Here is a 19,692-nt window from a genome sequence, read left to right as displayed (position 1 = left end):
ACTCTGATTAAAATTAATTAATTAAGGAAATTAATTCCTGCAATGGAAATTACACATGACATAAAAATAATATACATGATGTAGTAGATTTCTCTGAGAAAAAACCAAGATCATTTGAACTGAACAAAAATGTAAAATATAATCTGATCTTTTTGGAGCAGCCTTCGGGATCTACATTAATGTGCTGTTTTTAGACGTGATGCATTAACAACCTGCTAGCTGACTTTTCCAGGCAGCTTTTCACCATTACTAACCAGGTTAGTAAACTGTGACAGACAGTTTAGTTAGTTTAAACTGGTTAAATGAAAGGCTGTTTTACTGAAAGCATACATTAACTTCAAGGAGAGCCAAAACTAACATAAACAAAATGGCCCCAGTCTAAACAAAATCCCATTAAACTAACTAAATTACAAAAAAACCCACTTTCAAACCTGCAACTCAACTCCCTAATATACAAGGAAAAAGAGGGTGTCTGTCACAGATTTCAACTGTATTAGCATTTTTCTCTGCCAAGGACTTGCAGGCGGAAATTAACTAATCTTTAAATCTGGGACAAGCCATCTTTTACTACTGTGAGGTTAACTTACTGTGGTGCACGATCCTTGAAAAAATAAATAACATTTGCTCTGACCTTGAGTGATTCCCCTGGCAGCACCATGGGATGTCCTTCCAGCCTGTACAGGGAGAGCAGGGTCTGGGGTTTTCTTTCATTACTTTATATATAGTAATGAAAGGATGACTGGACTCCCTTTAAAAGGAAAAGGCATGTTGGTACAGCCAAACACCATTAAAATCTAAATCTATTTTTTTACTTTTGCATTTACCTTCATTATTTACTTACATGGTATGCTGCTGATATTCCAAACAGATGTATGACGTCAACAAAATCTTTCCTGCCTTGTGGTGTTTGGATGAGCTCAGACTGTGATCTGTCTCCCTCTGTTGGTCAATGTAATATCACACAGACCCTAAATTTACAAAACTATGATAATCTAATGTTTATTTTTTCTACAGTTTATTACGGCCAAAAGGTGAAATCAAGTCAGATTCCTACATGATTCGTGTTACTTGACTACAAAAAGGTCAAATCAGAGCACCTGCTGTGTCTTCCAGTCAATCCAGTTGTCAGTGGTTTAGAAATGTTTTGTTGCTGATCTATTTTAGGTCAGTATGACTGACACACAGTCACAACAAATGGAAAAGAAACTGTCACCTTGATTCTGATAGACTTTATTTGACAGTCATTATAGATGACAAACATTACAGTTCTTGAGATTCTTTCTATTGTGATATGATACAGCAAACTAGTAAAGTTATTAACTGCAAACTTCAATTCAGAGGTGAATTCTTTTACAGAGATGTGCCATCAGTGTTACAGTGACAGGGGTCTGCATCATCTAAAAGTTACATTTGTTAAGGTAAACTATGGTATATGTCCCACCCTGAATACGCCTGCCTACACAAGTGAAATTGTGCTAGGCCTGTTTTTTCACTTCTCTTTACAAGCTGCAGAGGTCGCCGCTGCTCAGGAAGCTGCAGGGAAGAATGTAGGCCTATATAAACAGGTCTCAAAATCAAAAATAATATATTTTATTCAAATGAACAAAACTCTTTAATTGTGAAAATGAATAGCTGAACCCAAACAGATGACAAATATAGAAACTGAACAAACTCTGCATAATGACAACAACATTAACCTGAAGGATGATAACAACAGAAAGAAGTCTAAGCTAACGTTACACAGCGCTCACACAGCGCTGACTGTACAGGCCTCACACAGCTACGACCTGCATCCACAACACCTGATTCTACTGAACACAAACAAGTTAATGATATATGAGCGATCCAGGGAAGGCTTCCAGGAAGGTGAGGATCCAAAGACAGCTCTACAACAGCATCAGTCAGCAACAATGTTACTAATCACTGACTCTTTCATCCTTTTATACTCAATCAAAAAGTGCTGTGTTCACATTTGTTTCTGCTGAAATCCAGAGACTGAAAATGCGTCTTTTTAAAGTTTGAATAAACTGACTGAACTTGTCACGAGTCCAACCGTGAGGAACACTTCCCCCCATGACACATCACAGGAGAACGTCTCAGTGGAGGGGGGACAGTAGCTCAGTTTAGGCAGTCACACTCAGAATCGATGCCTCCAGTCAGGGTCAAACGTGGTCCTCAGAAACCTGCAGATGTTTGGGCCAAGCTCTCACTGGTCTCTGCGTCTGTAGACTGAGCTGATGTTTCTCCAGGTTTCTGGTAAAAGGACGATGCTGCTGTCCAATGAGGCGAGGAGAGAAGTAGCCAAACAGGCGAGAGCCGTGAAGGAGGAACGGCGGGCAGCTCTGGATGCCCGACATAAATACCCGATGAGCAGGCTGGCAGACGCCGGCAGCCTGGAGGAGGCGGCGGTGGAAGACGCCATCGTCTCTGATGACAGAGTAAGTTCAGAGACGTGATCCTTCCTCAGAGTTGAACCTTTGAGTCATTAATGTCTGATTCTTCCAGTTCAGTCTGATCCATGAATTCTTTGCTGCAAACGGATCCAAGAAGCTGATTTTCTTCTATCAGGATGTCAAACAGGTAACTTTGATCACATTTCAATGACTGACACATGAAGGTCTAACCGCTCTTCATAATCTGCTGTCCTGTTTGTTGCAGCGTACTTTGTATTCATATCTTTTAATATCTGCCTTTCTCCCAGAGTCTGTCCTCCCGTCAGTCTTCCTTTGTGGACGCATCAAACTCAGCTGTGGCTCAGAGGAAACTCTTCCTCACTACGGGGAACTCTGAGGTTGGCTTCAGCTTTTTATGTTTAGTTCATGTGAGAATCACAGAAAAATGCTGATATGAGTGGAAGCTTCTGCTGGGAAATTGGCAAAGAGCAGATTATTGAACAGCGAGGCAGACAGTTCATTTCAGTGATGCCAGTTTATTAGAAACGAGGACTGTGGGGCTGCTGGAAGTCAGGACGGCCGTTCTCTGGATAAAGCTGACAGCTGAGGTGGAGAGCAGGATTTATCCACAGACGGCTTCTTCCAAGCAAATGTCCTGAACACACCTGAGCTGAGGGTTACACAGTGTGTCCTGTGTGATCTCTGCTTTATGGTGGTTGAATCTCACAAATGTGACCATCAGACCTGACGACTTATTTGTGATGTTTTGATTAAAAATATCCTGGGTGAGGTGTTTGGGGCATGTCCCATGAGGAGGAGTCTCCAGGGCAGACCCAGGACACACTAGAGAGGTTATATCTCTCAGCAGGCCTGGGAATGCCTCAGTATTGTTCTGGATATTCTGGAGGAAGTGGTTGTTTAGGGAGGTCTGGGATTCTCTGCTTAGACTGCTGCACCTGTGACCCGGGACCAGATAAACAGGAAATGGATGTTTGAAATTCAAAGAAATCCTCTTTTAATAATAAGGAAAAAAGACAGCAGGAGATCCATCGCAACTAACAAAACACTTCAAACACATCAATGCATCAACTTTAATCAACTTCATTTGGTTCAAATGAAGGAATCTAACAAAGCACTCACTAAAATGAAACACCAGTTAGTTTCCCGAGCTCAACAGGTCGAACGCCTGAGTTTGGTTTGCGGTGCAGTTTTTATTTCTTCTAGATAACCTGGGTTATTTGCACAGGAAGGTTTTTTAAATATATTTCTTAAGTACGATCTTATATGGGGGTTGATTTTATAGCATAACAGAATAATGTAATAACTCTAATAGAGTATAAAACATTTGCAGAATGAAGTACAAGGTGAAGAAAAGTCAGAACGTCCCTGTTTGAAAATACAGTCTCAGAAGGTCAGAGATGGACAGATTCAGCTACAGAAACATGTGGCCATTTTTTTAAAGCCATAGAGCATATTACAGACGACACAAAGAGCAAACACTGTAAACTTCTAACCACAGACCTCACACAGCTCACACACGTCAGAGTGAAGCTGTCATTTCCTGAAGCTTCCACACAAGAGAACTGGCAACAAGGTGGAGTCCTCATGGATCACTAGCAGAGAAATGTGGGTGGGTGCCAGACCACATGGACTCGACTCACTTTATTTCATACAAAGGAGCAGACTCATGCTGTCATCCTTAAAGACTAACTAGAAACCAGCAGTGCGCTCGCATCGACTCGACTTGTTTTGCAAGTTTGAAGTGAGGTGGTACTTTGGAGTCAGCCTCCGAGATGATGGCTGGTTTTTGAAAAACATCTCATATTTATACAATGAGCAGCAGACTTTCCTGACTTGCAGAGGTCAACGTCCTCCTCAGTCATGCGCCATGAGTGGCACAGATACTATTCATCAAATAACTAACATGGCCTTGATTGTTACTCCAGAGACTTATCTGCGATGTAGCTTTATAGCATTTTCATTAGCAATCGTATGATTTGTGTTACAATGACCTTTGTGGGCGGGCCCGGACCCCCAGCCCTCGTCCGTGACGCCGACGGTGAGCGCAACGTTTTTGTTTTCTTGCGCTTAAAATAACCTGATCAGCGTTCTGCGGACGGTTTGTTTACATTTCTCACATCTGTGATTGTTCACCCGGGTTGGACACGAGCAGAGAGGGCTTTCAAGATGAAAAAGCCAACGTGAAACTTTAACGGACGACAATTGCAAGTTTTCCAATCAAATCTCCGTCACACCCTTCCTTGACCTCATCACGTTATCCACCTTAGTCAAGGAACAGTGGTTCGGGAAAATATGCATTTGTTTCTTGGACTACTTTAAAACGTATCTCAACTAGTGATGTGCGGATCGATACTGAAATATCGATTCCTCCGATACCCGTCATTGTGTCCGGCCCCTTGGCGTGCACACTCACAACAATGGCTGAGCGTAAACAGAGTCACGTGCAGACGTATTTTACCTCCACGAACAGCTGAGACGTGGTTTGCCATACATGTGGCAAGAATGTGAGGTGTTGTGGTAACACCGCTGACCTGGTCAAACACCTCAGAGTGAATCATATCACAGAAGATGACGAGCGTATGTTGAGGCGAACTGAAGAGGAGGAGAGGGAGAGGTGCTGCCAGGGCGAGACAGACGTCTCTCACGGAGTCCTTTAATGCTGCAGGCAGGCAACAAATAGCCACAACTTCAGGTTTTTCATTTCTATATGATAATTCTGCATCATTAAGTGATAAGAACAAGTAATCTGATGTCCTGTGATCATTATGACGCTATAATTTGAGATAAAATAAAAGAGAGTAAAAAAATAAGTTTTTGTTCAGAGTATCGTATCAGATCAGTATCGTCGATACCACCCTGAGTTTTACTTGGTATCGGATCGGAAAGGAAATCAGTGGAAATCAAATCCTGCTTCTACAGGTGTCCAGTTCATTCACTCTGACCCTCCAGATAAGAGTTGCCAGTTCTCACTGTGCTGTAGATCACATTTTCTTGTGTTTGGGGTTATAACGGCTACTTTTGAGGTCTGTGTTATAAAGCAAGTTCATCCTGAATTTAACTGGAGAAGACAAATTCCCACTGCGTGGTGTAGTGCACAGCCAGGCATTCTTTACATTAGTTCCTTTGACAAAACCAAAAACCCGAAAGTATTTACTTGGAGTTTGGTTTGATGGAATAAGTGCCAGAATCAGTGAATACAAATGATTCCAATGACATGAAAACTGGTGGAAGGACAAATCCCTCAAGAAAAGCACGACTAGCACATTAAGTTTGTTTGTAATCATCATCATCTCTAACACCATGCGCACAACAGTGATTTTGTTACAGAACACTAAGATAGTAAAATCTGGGAAATGATGATATTTCTTTCCAAAACTTCCTGTCTGGAAGACATTAAAGCTGCTGTGCCACCTGCAGCTTCTTTCAATCTATGTTATGTCAATATATCTTTTTTGTTTTGGTGCTCCTTTTAGGTTTTGCTGCACATCCATTCAAACTCACTCTCTGCCTAGCAAGTCTCATTCCCTCATTTCCTTGGGGTCCAGCTTCACATACGTGGCACTGAGCCTTTTCCTTTGTCACCTCTTCCTGCTACATGCCTCGCCTCCCAGTTTCTTGGTCTATTTTCTTCATTTCACTAACTACACTTCTTTTTCTTTTTAAATCTCTTCCTTCAAATACTTTCAAAATCACTTTTCTTTTTTCCCTTTCTTCTGTTGCAGAGCAGACGTCAAACCCCTCTTGGCAGTTTATCTCAATAAAGCTGTACTATCCCGAGCCATTCTGGTAAGTTCTTCCTACTACCCAGAGCCTGTTTTATACCTGCATTCTGCGCCTTCAACTTCGTCTCTGAGTCCAACTTCCTCATTGAGCTGCGCTGCATCTCCTGATGGTCCCGTCATTTTGATTCAACTACCAATGTTGACCTGGTGCGCTGCACTTTAGCTACATTCCTCCCTGCTTTGACCTCCCGGCCTTTCCTGTCTGCCCCACTTGTCTTTCTAGATTTCTCAAAACCCCCCTACCCAACACCTCATAAGTTTCACCTAAATGTCCATTGAAGTCTGTGTCAATCACCACTGTAGTATGTGGTCTCTTGCACACAAAATGTGTCTACCCTCCACCTCCATAATATGAGTCCGCCAGCCCTCCCATTGCCAGTCAGAGTCCATAACAAGTCAAAAACATAAACAAACGTATTATTTATTTAAAAGAAAGAGAGAGAGAGAGAGAGAGAGAGAGAGAGAGAGAGAGAGAGAGCTCTAGCATCAAGAGTCAGTGACTGGCTGTTCACTGCAGGCTCAGCAGTCCAATGGCCGATCAGCAACAAAACAAATAAAAAAAATAAGACACGTTCTTGATTATGACAACAAACCACATCCAAAAAAATACGACAGCAACACTTTAAGTTTTGTGTGCATTCATCATGTGCAACTCTGCAGAAAGTCTCATGTCAAGGATGTGAGGACGGGGGGGTGTTAAAAAGTTCCAGTATACAGAATAGAAAACCATCAAATGAATGAAATAAACTCTGTTGTCACAGTGGTTTTTGAAGGAACAATTACTTCACAGATGGACAGCCTCATTATATTTTAGTTAAATGTGATGATACACACTTCACGTCACCCTAGTTACATGTTTTTATTTGCCATGTGTATGTTATCCAAGGGAGGAAAAAATGAAAAAGAAAACTTTTGATGTGTCCAGACATTTCTTCACATCAGCTGCCAGCAACCAGTTTCAGCATGTACACCTGTTGCAGTAAGTGTGCTCATGCAGACCAACTATGCTGGTCCACTGTTCTTAATGGTGCATGTTGAGAAAGAAGTGAAACAAATGTTTTGTTTAACAAGTCCACTAGTGTTAGAATAACTTGGCATTTCCAATTTGTTTCTGCTGTAGTTCAATGAAAATGAAACAAAAAACACAAACAAACAAACCACAAACAAACAAACCACAAACAAACCACTACATTTTCAGAAATATTTCTGCAGTCTGATTTACAAGTATAAACTTTCTGACCAAAACGCCACAATTTCATCCCTCAAACAAGTTGTCAACTGTGTCAACGACCAATGAGGACGTCACTGCTACACTCGATGATACTCACACCTTGAAAAAGTGCAAAGGTTTCCCAACAGGACTTCGACGGTTGGTCTTCTTGATCAGGCGATAATCTGTTCTCATCAAAACCACCATAAAACCAGTTTCACAGGATGATGCTGATAAATCCCTCGAGACCTTTTGTGACCGTATTAAAAGCCTGCTGGAAATTCTCTGTACTCATATTTGTGTTCAGTATCTGTAGGAGCCATTTTTCTGTGGGTACCTCATGTGTGCCACTAGGGGTCACCTTTTGTGTTACATATGGTGTGTCTATTTAAGGTAGATAGGTCATTAGCAGCAGGTGTGTTGTTGTTGGGAAGGCGCAAACAGATTGTGACCGCTGCGCTGTTATGTTAAATTGTGTTGGAATAAAAAATCTAAAGGACAAGATAAGTATGGTTTCAGTTATTGAACTAAGTTTAATGCGCTTATTCATACCAGTGACATTGCATTAACCTGCCAACAAACAGCTCAGTGGCTTTAAATGTAGGCTTAGCCTCGACAGCATCTATAACACCATTAAAATGCAGTAATGGCCACACAAAAAATAAAACGTGACCATATTCAGTTGAAGCCATTTTATGTGGTTTAGTTTATACACTTGAATCACAGTAGATGATAGCTTTCTGTTTTTAAATGTCTCCATTTATTGCAAACACTATAGTTACTGTTCTGCCTTTTATAAGGTAAATTGGATATTATGGTTGTAAACGGCCCTAGAGCTCCCTCTAGTGGCTGCTTTGTAATATGGGTTTGACTACTTTGGGAAAGGAACAATGAGAACGTGAAAAAATCAAAGATGGCGGAAAGTTATCGTCCTAAGCTGATATGGACCTTAAAATGTTGTTGGACAAGATATGTCTGTAAGTATGAGTGACGATAAAATAATTATTATCTTTTGTTTTGTGTAAAAATGGTACGATAATTTGTACATTTGAAAGTTTTATCTTGTTATCAAATCACTTTGATTGTCACATCACATGTGCAGGTACACTGGTACAGTACATGTGAGTGAAATTCTTGTTTGCGAGCTTCACAAGCAACAGAGGTGTGCAAAAATACAATAACGTAAAACAAGCAAAATATAAGAACGGCTAAATCTGAGAGTAATAAATATATGTACAATATATAATAGTGCATGCATTACTGGATGTGTATACTAAATATGTTTTTCTACGCGCGCGTGTGTGTGTGTACATATTTTACAAATTAAATAGAGTAAACAATAAAATAAAATATACAGAGGTTGGTAGTTGGACATGTGCAAAACAAGTGGCATTACTGTACAGTGTGGAGTGCATAATGTTGAAGTTCCAGTAGTGAAGCTGAGGTGTCTATGAAGTGTTCAGCAGTCTGATGGCCTGGTGGAAGAAGCTGTCTCTCAGTCTGCTGGTACGGGACCGGATGCTGCAGAACCTCCTTCCTGATGGAAGTAGTCTGAACAGTTGATGGCTGGGGGGACTGGAGTCCTTGATGGTCCTCCCCGCTTTCCTCAGGCAGCGCTTCCTGTAGATGTGTTGGAGGGAGGGAAGCTCACCTCCAATTATCCGTTCAGAGCACCGCACTACTCGCTGGAGAGCTTTGCGGTTGTAGGCGGTGCTGTTGCCGTACCAGGTGGTGATGCATCCAGTGAGGATGCTCTCAATGGCACAGTGATAGAAGGTCCTGAGGATGCGGGGGCTCATGCCGAATCTTTTCAGTCTCCTGAGAAAGAAGAGGCGCTGCCGCGCCTTCTTCACTGTTTTGTTTGTGTGTACTGACCACGTAAGATCCTCAGCCAGATGTACACCAAGGAAGCGGAAGCTGCTCACTCTCTCCACAGCAGCGCCGTTGATGGTGATGGGGGTGTGTACTTCTCTGCACCTCCGGAAGTCCACTATCAACTCCTTTGTCTTTGCGACGTTGAGGGTGAGATGGTTGTCTTGACACCAGTGGGTCAGGGCGCTGACCTCCTCCCTGTAAGCCGTCTCATCACCATTGGTGATAAGACCCACCACTGTAGTGTCGTCCGCAAACTTCACAATGATGTTGGAGTTGTTAGTGGCTGTGCAGTCATAGGTGTAGAGTGAGTACAGGAGAGGGCTCAGTACACACCCCTGTGGAGCACCAGTGTTCAGTGTGATGGGGGATGAGGTGATGCTGCCCAGTCTGACCACTTGGCGTCTATCAGACAGGAAGTTAAGGATCCAGCTGCAGAGGGAGCTGCTTAGTCCTAGATCCTGCAGTTTCCTGTCCAGCTTCGAGGGAACGATGGTATTGAATACTGAGCTGTAATCTACTGTTAGCTTGCAGTAAGAGTGTAACAAGCTAGTTTACAATGTTAGTTAGCTAATACAGTATTTTGTACTTTCAGTTTTACGATGGTCAAAGAGAAGGCAATGGTCAGAGGCCATTCTTGAATAAATCAGCGCAGAAAGGAAAATAAGTCTGGTTATTGGAGCATCGTTATCTCGCTGTCTAGCTGGTGAAACTAAGGAACTCAGGGCGAGGACAGCAAAGTTACCAAAGCGGAAAAACTATCAAATTAAAACTGCATCATCTAAAAAATCACAAGTTTCTCTAAAATGTGTTTATTCTAGGGTTGCGGTTATTCATCATTTTAGTAATAAAGTATTTTATTGATTGTTCGAAAATTGAATTGGATTAGAAATAGTTTTCTTATTAATGAGCAATAATAATTATTATTATTCAAAAGAGAAAACACACGGGTCTTTTGGTCACCATTTTAGAAATTGCCATCCTTTAATGATTCATCTGTTAAAAAAAATATTTTGACTGCTTTTATATAAAAAATATTTTAAGATGCTGAAATGCTGAAATAATAATAATAAAAAAACAGACACTGATGTGAAAATAAAGGTAAACACGCAATTTAGTTTCTTTAGTTTCTGGTTCTCTCCTGTATGGACTAGAGAACGCACGATACCACTTTTTTGTGTCCAGTATCGATATGAATCCGATACAGCGTATTTTTATAATCAATAAAACAGTTTTTTTTAAATATCTTTCTTTATTTTGTATAAGTTCATACTCAAGTTTTAAAAAATAAAACATTAAAGTTATTCAGTTATACCTGTATGCAAAAAATACACTGCACCCAAAATATTTCATAGTTCAGCAACACTGATCAATCTAATAAACTTAAAGCTGCTCCATCCTCCCTATTCTGGTATTTTAAAGAGTACTTAGCAGAAATATTAAACAACCTAACTAACAGGGTTGCAAACTCCCAGCAAAAACAACTAAAGGGAACCATCGCCCACCCTCTGCCTCGTGATGCTTAATCGACATAATCGACTTTAATTTAATGCATGTATTTAAAAAAAATGCACAGAAATCAATTATTTTTCAACAACAATTAAATAGATTCAACATCTTTCTTCAACAGAACTGCAGACTGCACAGATGGTATCTTCCCAAAGGAAAAAGTACTATAGCTTACTAGGGTATATATTAGACTTAATAGTTACTATATACAATATTAGATTTCTATACATTTTACGTTAGATAAAAACTTTGGTTGTAAGATTCAGATAATTATTTATTAAAAGCGAGACATTTTAAACGAGAATAAGAAAGAAAAGTATTTCTTTGTGCCCCCCTTTTCCCTGTTAATGCCCCAGCGGGCCCCCTGGCAAAACCGTGCTAGACCCGCCCCTGCACAGTTACCAGCTGTCAGCTACTTATAGCATTAGGCATTAAAGTAATATTAAATAAATTCTAACAACAGCTTATCAAGCTTAAATGTGCTGCTGTGGTTTATCTGCTGGTTTCCTCTTTCTGGCGCAAAGAAGAAACAAACATGAGAGACGGAACTTGCGATCAGCTGATCATTGATCAGTTTCATGATTGAAGTAGCAGCAGGAGAGGGAGGGGGAGAGGAGGCGCGGCAGTCGCTCCATATATCGGTTGTTAAGCTTAACGTGGGAATGCGTTACAAACATTGAGAGAGAAACTTACAAACTTGCTTTACTTCTCTAGGACAGCTTTCACTGAGAAGAAAGGCCGATTTGGAAACATGTAGCGAGGCGCTAAATGCTCCACCAGACAACCGAGAGGTCTCTTGTTGTCACATGCAAGAAAGCATGCTCTGAAGAATATCCAGGTAGATCACTGTGGCGATATGTTGGTTATATTACTTTAAAGTGCAACTGGCTAATTCTTATTTTAGCCAACTCAAAAAGTAAAAATGATGCAACGACCTTGAAATAACACATTTATCTCACTGAAACATGTCATTTAAATACAAACATTTACTGAAATTAAAATAAATATACTGAATATAATATGGCTCAGATTTAATGGAATATAATTATCCTTTTGTGTTGCTGTTAAAGAAAGGGATGATGTGTGATTACTGTTTTTAAACTATGGGCTACAAACTAAATCCTTTTATTATTTCTGTCCTCGGTTTTAACTCATTAATAATCATTAGGATGAAGCCCCCTAAAAAACAACTTAAAGGTCATGAAAATGTAAACAATTTGGCATTTTGATGATGCATCATCCACATTAAAAAGTATAGATCATATCAGCCCTGTATTTACTTGTATCGGATACATAAAACATCTTTCCGTATCGCACAGCACTACAGAAAGCTCTTTTCTAGGGTTGTATTAAACATCTGCAACTACCGTAACTCCTGATCCATTTCCTCAACTAAAAGAAGTCCAATGATTCCTGAGAGCAGCAACTCTGCACTTTTCATTAATATTTGCATCATTACGGTAATCCCAGGTACATTGTTGCAGCAGCCCCGTGAAGGCAAAGGTTGAGAGAATAGTGAGTGAGCGTGATGGAACAATGTTATCACACGTTTGGCTTCTTTTTACCATGTTTGTTTGTTTTGTTCTTTCATGTGTTATTTACCAAGATTTGGATGGTGTTCTGCCTCGAGTTACCATAATGTCCCTAACATCACAAAAAAGTTGCTGCTTTCAAGAACTGCTGGAATTTCTCATTTGCCCCAATGGTTCAAGACTCAAGTTAGGCTAAAAACACTGGGACCAGTTTAAATGGGTTCATGTGTGTCAGCTGCATCGTCACTGCTGCTCTTATGTTATGTGTTTTTGTTGAAAACTAGGTGCTGTTTGGGCTTCATGATGTCAAACTTTTCATTCACTTGTTTGCTCCTAAATACGTTTCTATTGCAGGTCTTTTCCAGTTGAAAATGTGAGTGAGCACTACACAAATTACTGACACTGAAATACACTGAAAAGAAAAAAATCAAAACTAAATCCAAACAAAAACAACTAAACGAAGTAGTTACACACGTTATAGAATATATATACTGGGCATACAAGCCTGGCCTAAGCTTTCTGTCAGGAAGACTGCAGCAGTCCAGGAGTTGGGTTAACTGTCTTTAAGTCCCACAGAAGAAATGTTTACATCAAAGTGCTTGCCAGGCTTAATCCAAATTAGGTACAGCCATACTTGAACTTATCATTGTATAGTATGTGGGACTATAAGCAATGGTTTTCTGGAAACAGAAACAGGCAATTTTATCATTAGTAGAGTCACAAATAACTAGAAAAACAATTGAAAACATAATGTACTCAACACAGCAATATCTCACAATATCCACAAGGGGTCACTATAGATCATATATTGCCTAAATAGCACGTCATACAAACTGCCAATCATAAGGCACGGACATGGCAAGCTAGCCACAGTTAAACTAAACAATAGAAAAGTCCTTTATTTGTAATACCGCTGGATGTAATGACTGCGGGAGATTACAGCCACTGCTATTAACTTAGTGCCAAATAATCCTACCAACATGGTATCAAAGAACTGAGGCATAACTTTAACATGCACAAACAATTATAACAGCTTCATGCGAGTCATCCTGCCAAAAGGACTAACACTCACAGGTTCATAAACACACAACTTAATCACACGAAACAACTGCGATGCTCTGCAGTGGCACCTTTAGTCACTCCCACTCTGCGTGCTGAGCACATGCCCACTGATACGCTTATTTCCTTTGAGTGTGCTTGATTTCTGCCTCGAGACATTCTGAGGCCGAGTCAGAGCAGGAAACTTGAGCACACGTGGTCTCATTAAATCAGACAGCTGGAATCATTTAAAAAGGATCTTTTAAGCAGTGCTGTCCCTCAGCTTCATAGTAGATCCATCTATGGGATCAGTTTGAAAATCCTAGCCGTCTTCTTTCTAGTTATCATGTTACAAGATTTTAAGAAACTTGAACGCTGATCATGAGTTGAATGCCACTGATCTTCAAAATCATCCAAGCTTTTTGATAAATGCACACAAAAGTCGGGTGTCCATGCCACCCGCATGCAAGGTGACAAAAATACCCCAATCAGCCTTTCAGGCTGACAGCTAAAGAAACCATTTCACCAGATTTAGCTTCTTGGATATTGTGTTCACTGTACTGTGTTCAAAATGTACTTCTCATTTAATAGAAGAAATGTAATCATGTCAATATAGAGGATTTCAAATTCTCACTCCTGTTAATTAAAAAAAAGAAAAAAGTAGGATAAGACATGAGAAACTCGTTGAAAAGGACCGTCTCCATTATAGCACCTCATGGAAGCTTTGTTAGACGACCTGTCATTAAAAACTAGAAAGACCATCCAGCATCGGGAGCTTTCAGACTTCCAGGTATGACAACAAGCCTATTGCTGGTTTGCCCACTCTGACTGTGTCAGTATTTGCTCCACATACCAACTGCTCTGACCCTAAAGTAAGCCAGAATCCCACACAGCCACATGTAGGCACATTCTAACCACAAAGAATAACTGGGGATTCTTCATCCTGTAAACATCCTGATAAACTGGTTTTGGTGGTTTGATGGGAACAGATCCTCACCTGATCAGGAATACCAACGATCACCCCACCACTCATGTCTTGTTGGGAAATGTTTGCAGTCCTCAAGCTGTGAAAGTCATCAGGTGCAGCAGTCATGAATACCATGTAAACATCCCTGTTGGTAGGACAAACAAGTAACAGTGGGATTCATTCGAGAAAACAGAACTTGTTTGATTCCCTGTCTGACAAAAAGAAATTAATGCAACGTAAAAATTAGATTTAAAAAATCAGCAGCATCATATGTAACCAGGTCCTAATTTACATATTGTTATAATTACACAAAATTTGTTCTAAAGCCCAAACTGCTCCTGGTATATCTGACTTTTAGCACCTCCAAGCCTGTAGTCATCTTGGTTATTAGTTAGGCCCCTCCCCCGTGTGTCGCTATGTGTATAGGCACTGTTAATGCTAGCATGAACAGATCATTCTTGCTGGCTGTTGTAGTGGCTTGAGCTAACTCTCATCCCAACTGTTTATATTTGGTTACAGGAGCTGGAGTGGGCATTAATGCTCCACAATTTACAAGCTGGGACCTGCCGCTAATCCATGGTTAAAGCCTTTACCCACATCAACACTGCAGGCAGAGGCTAACATCTGCAATACTATTAATAATTACACATAACTGTAGCAACAACAAAGAGAGGCTCGAACAAGAAAGGCTTGAAACCCTTAGAAAAGACTGATCAGAGTTGGTTCAATGAACTCTGATCATGTTCATTCGGAGTTAAGCTCGTGTGTGTTTAGAGACAGAAAGCCATCATGTTACCAGGATTCTCCAGAGAAACACAGAAATAAAGAGCAGAGCCTCCATCTTCATTTAGTGGACAGAGGAATATGATCACAAATCAGTGTGGGCCAAAATGTGTATCTTAAAAACTAGGAGGGGATAAAGTTATACAAACATACTGTAATATTTTTATAATATACACTAGCAAACTTTCATGCTGTGTGTGATATTACAAATATTGTATTGTGTGATATCACATTCTATTGTGATACAGCATTTTAATCTGACCTTTGATTTCTAAATGCTTCATTAAACTGTCAAATATACAAATATAGACAACTGTGGGATTTGTCTAAAGTATTTGCATATGCCATAGAAATGTTAGCACTCACAGTTTACTGGGCAAGGTTTATGCAAAGTTTCAACAAGACCAGTCCACTTGTGACAAACGCGATCATACGAGCATTATAGTACGATGCAGTCTCTGCATGATATGACTATCTATTCAGCTGTAACCTGACAGGGACAAAGTCTAGGAGACAGAAACTGAAGATAGACACCATTTACTGATGGACCTGTTATATTAGGTGACAATTCCACGTGAAAGTCAAAAGAAATGAATACATACAGGGCAAGTCTTTATGAGGCAAACATGATGTGCATCTCACACGAAAGCGATTTAGGTGATTTTCTGTGAGAAATGTGTAAAAAGATCCGTACTCTGAATTTCAGATACTATTGATCTGTTTGTTGTGTGTCTGAGGGTTTACGCAGGACGTTACAGTGCAAAGAAACTGGCCTACAGTCTGACAGCTGCATTAATGTCTACACAATCTAAGAGTTTGAAAGATGGATCATCGCGGAGCATGACGTCCGAGCGGCACTGAGGAGAGTGAACACAAGGAAAGCGGCGGGGCCAGACGGCATCACCGGCCGTCTGCTGCGCTGCTGTGCTGACCAGCTAGCAGGTGTGTTCACTTACATCTTCAACGAGTCCCTGGCGAAGTCTGTGGTCCCCACATGCTTCAAAAGATCCACCATCATCCCTGTGCCCAAGAACAGCAAACCCTCATCCCTGAACGATTACCGGCCAGTTGCACTGACCTCGGTAGTAATGAAGGTGTTTGAGAGGCTGCTGAAGAACATCATCTCCTCCTCCATCCCAGACACCACAGATCCGCTGCAGTTCGCCTACAGATCCAACAGATCCACAGAGGATGCCATCGCCCACGTCCTACACACCACTCTCAGCCATGTGGACAAGAAACAGGGTAACTATGTGCGAATGCTGTTTGTTGATTACAGTTCAGCGTTTAACACAATAGTGCCCTGCAGACTGTTCACAAAGCTGAGGGATCTGGGACTTAACAGCCGTCTGTGTGCATGGGTGTTGGACTTCCTCACTGGCAGAACTCAGGTGGTGAGGGTGGGCAGGTGCTTCTCCAACAGCATCACCATCAACACAGGAGCACCTCAGGGATGTGTCCTCTCGCCACTGCTCTACTCCCTCTACACTTCAGACTGTGTGGCCACCCATGGCTCCAACACCATTGTGAAGTTTGCTGACGACACAGTGGTGTTGGGTGCCATCTCCAACAACGATGAGGCGGCCTACATGGATGAAGTGAAGAATCTGGCATCGTGGTGCCAGGACAACCACCTCCAGCTGAACGTCAGCAAGACCAAGGAGCTGGTGGTGGACTTCAGAAGGGGTCAGCACAGAGACTACAAGCCCATTATCATCAATGGAGCTCCAGTGGAGAGGGTGCAGTCCTTCAAGTATCTTGGTGTCCACATCTCCTCAGACCTGACATGGGCTGCCCACATTCAGGTCCAGACCAAAAAGGCTAGGCAGCGCCTGTATCACCTACGACAACTGAGGAAGTTCAGGGTCTCTCCAAAGATCCTCAGGATTTTCTATACAGGCGCTGTGGAGAGCATCCTCACACAGAACATGACATCGTGGTTTGGGAACAGCTGTGTGAAGGACCAAAAAGCTCTCCAGAGAGTGATCCGTACAGCAGAACGCTGCTGCAGGATTGCTCTCCCCCCGCTTCAGGACACCTACACCAGGAGATGCCGGACTAGAGCAGCGCAGATACTGAAGGACCCGTCCCATCCTGGCAACAAACTGTTCCAACTTCTGCAATCTGGTAGAAGGTTCCGCATCTTCCGGGCAAGGACAGAGAGACTCAAGAGGAGCTTCTATCCCCAAGCCATCCGTGCCCTAAACACACACACCCGCCCGCTCACATCATCTATAATTGACTGAGTCAGGACTCTTCCAGACACTAAACCAAGGCACAATGTACATTTCATTCCTTTAATTTTAAATATGTTTATATTGTCTATCCTGTAAAATAGTCAGATGTCTATTCATATTAATGTACAGAATTCACCTGCTTGCTGCTACTACTGCACATTCACCCCCAATGTATATACTACATATATATATATATATATATAATGTTTTTTCCTCTACACCCCCCCCCCCCCCCCCCCCCCCAATTTTTTTGCACATGTCGAGGAGCGTGTCAGGCTACATTTCACTGTGTGTTATACTTGTATAACTATGCATGTGACAAATAAAGAACCTTGAACCTTGAACCTTGAATGGACACACGTGAGATGATCATAAATCCACAACAGAATCCTTTCTGTCCTGACATACTGATGAGAAAATAACTGAAGCACTCGTGTCAAGAACAACAACAAAAAGGGAAACGTGCCTACTTGGATTTCAGTGACTGTGAAAACAAACATATGCAAATGAATTTCCTCTGTGCGCTTTGCCTGATTCAGGAAATCACTATCAATCAAGTTGAGTGTGAGTCAGTGAGTATGTTATGTTCACATAGACTGTTACCTCAGGGGCTAACTTAACCAGATGAAATGAACCTTTATGGAATGGAAACCCAGAATTTGTTTCAAGTCACATTTTAGCTTAGCCTGCATGGTGGAAAGTGCCTGTACCAGAGACATGATTGTTGCTGCTTCGTTAAGAATATCTAGTATATGTCAATAATGTAACAAAAAAGAAGAAGAAAATCTGTGGCGGTGTAAAAGTCCCACTAAATGCGTCTCTCGGTGTACATCTAAACTATATAACGATTAACCGCCAACTGTGAGTTCAATTTAAATTTTCCTTTACAAATGTGTGTTTGTTTAGGAAGGAAAGAAATGTGTGCGCACAGTGTTCGGCAATATAGACTCAAAGGCAGCACCAAGACTGGCACGAGACTATTTCCACTGCACTGAGGGTGGGAACTCCAGGCCTCGGGGCCGCTGTCCTGCAGGGTTTAGATGTGTCCTTGATCCAACACAGCTGATTTAAACGGCTCATTTTGAACGTTGACATATACATCAAGGAATGGACCAGCCACTGCACTGATGTTAAACCAGTTCAGAAGTTCATTTATCATCATGAACCACCAATTTATGAGCAGACAAACCAAAGTCCACTCCAAGATTCAGTTGCTTGTAGAAGCACGTTTAGCAGCAACAGCTCAAAGTCATTGTTTCCTGTATGACTATCAGTCTCTCACATCATTGGGGAGTCATTTAGGCTCACTCTTCTTTATAATGTTGCTTCACTTCATTGAGGTTTGCACAAATTTGTTTATGCAAAACTCACGACCACACGACTTCTATTAAGCTGAGCTTTAAACTTTCTAAAATATAAAACCTGCTAGACACCGGTGTTGTGCCAAAAAGTGATTGTCTGCCAAAACTGATTTCTGGTATTTGCCAAAAAGTCATTGCTCATATTTAAACTGCTATAAGTAACTTGTTGGGCTACAATATGTGAAACATATGTCAAATGCTTCCCTCATGGGTGACATAAAGTCATCTTGAGCCACAAACAACATTCGTGTAACAAAGTAGAAGCTGCGATCAGTTTTGGCAGCGACTTTTATATAACCTTTATTTATTTAGTTAAAAAAATCTCATTAACATTAAACATGTCTTTTGTAAGAGTAAGTTGGCCAAGAGGAAATATTACAATAGTTCACTGAAAAATATTTTAAGTGAGGATAAAGGAGCGGATTGGTTATAATGTAAGTACAGGGTGGGCCATTATATGGATACACCGTAATAACATGGGAATGGTTGGTGATATTAAAGTCCTGTTTGTGGCACATTAGTATATGTGAGCGGGCAAACTCCTCAAGATGGGTGGTGACCATGGTGGCCATTTAGAAGTCGGCCATCTTGGATACAACTTTTGTTTTTGCAATAGGAAGAGGGCCATGTGACACATCAAACTTATTGGTAATGTCACAAGAAAATTAATGGTGTGCTTGGTTTCAACGTAAACCTCCGGCAGAACCAGGCTCAGGGAGGGGCGGGGCCATCTGCTGACCGGTTGGGGTGAGAGAAGGAAGACAGGATAAAAGACATGCTGTGGAAGAGAGACAGAGATTAATAACAGATATGATTCAATGCAGAGAGGTCTATTAATACATAGTGAGTGAACCAACCAACCACAGCATCTGTGGTGAGAGAGTCATCGAGGAGTTCAGGCACTCCATCAAGCTCACAGGCACAGACTCAGGTGAGATTCTAGAGTTGCAGGGCTTCCTCCAGAGAAGCTGTTAGAAACACAGCTGC

The 19,692-nt window shown here is 41.3% G+C and overlaps 1 protein-coding gene and 2 long non-coding RNA genes across 3 annotated transcripts in view; 2 read left to right on the top strand and 1 right to left on the bottom strand.

Moving 5' to 3' along the window:
- The first annotated feature begins 1,680 nt into the window (after positions 1 to 1,680).
- LOC120720719 (dynein heavy chain 5, axonemal-like) lies at positions 1,681 to 3,236 on the top strand. The gene is made up of 3 exons (XM_040010493.1): positions 1,681 to 2,438; positions 2,506 to 2,580; positions 2,702 to 3,236. Exons 1-3 carry the CDS (start codon positions 2,238 to 2,240, stop codon positions 2,843 to 2,845), a joined length of 420 nt encoding a protein of 139 aa, XP_039866427.1. The 5' UTR covers positions 1,681 to 2,237; the 3' UTR covers positions 2,846 to 3,236.
- A 4,983-nt stretch (positions 3,237 to 8,219) lies between these two features.
- Positions 8,220 to 10,475, bottom strand: LOC120720723. Its single transcript, XR_005693024.1, has 3 exons — positions 9,800 to 10,475; positions 9,374 to 9,375; positions 8,220 to 8,467 (listed from the first exon to the last, which is right to left on the bottom strand). It is a non-coding gene; the product is annotated as an uncharacterized LOC120720723 (long non-coding RNA).
- Positions 10,476 to 13,022: 2,547 nt separating this feature from the next.
- LOC120720726 overlaps positions 13,023 to 19,692 on the top strand; it is a 15,255-nt gene continuing 8,585 nt past the window's right edge. The window contains exons 1-2 of the long non-coding RNA XR_005693027.1: positions 13,023 to 13,576; positions 17,918 to 17,924. This is a non-coding gene — a long non-coding RNA (uncharacterized LOC120720726). The remainder of the gene's footprint in view (positions 13,577 to 17,917; positions 17,925 to 19,692) is intronic.

This window comes from Simochromis diagramma, unplaced genomic scaffold (assembly GCF_900408965.1).
Source record: "Simochromis diagramma unplaced genomic scaffold, fSimDia1.1 OVJJ01000667.1, whole genome shotgun sequence".
NCBI classification, from domain to species: Eukaryota; Metazoa; Chordata; class Actinopteri; order Cichliformes; family Cichlidae; genus Simochromis; species Simochromis diagramma.
Note: the sequence above shows the minus strand (reverse complement) of the source record. Positions and strands in the feature narration are given on the sequence as shown.

Bases quoted from the DNA above. Each gene is read 5' to 3' on its own strand.
- LOC120720719 (XM_040010493.1), top strand. From the start codon at position 2,238: ATGTTTCTCCAGGTTTCTGGTAAAAGGACGATGCTGCTGTCCAATGAG. The intron at 2,439-2,505 runs GTAAGTTCAGAG...TGATTCTTCCAG, and splicing joins CCATCGTCTCTGATGACAGA to TTCAGTCTGATCCATGAATT. The intron at 2,581-2,701 runs GTAACTTTGATC...CCTTTCTCCCAG, and splicing joins TCTATCAGGATGTCAAACAG to AGTCTGTCCTCCCGTCAGTC.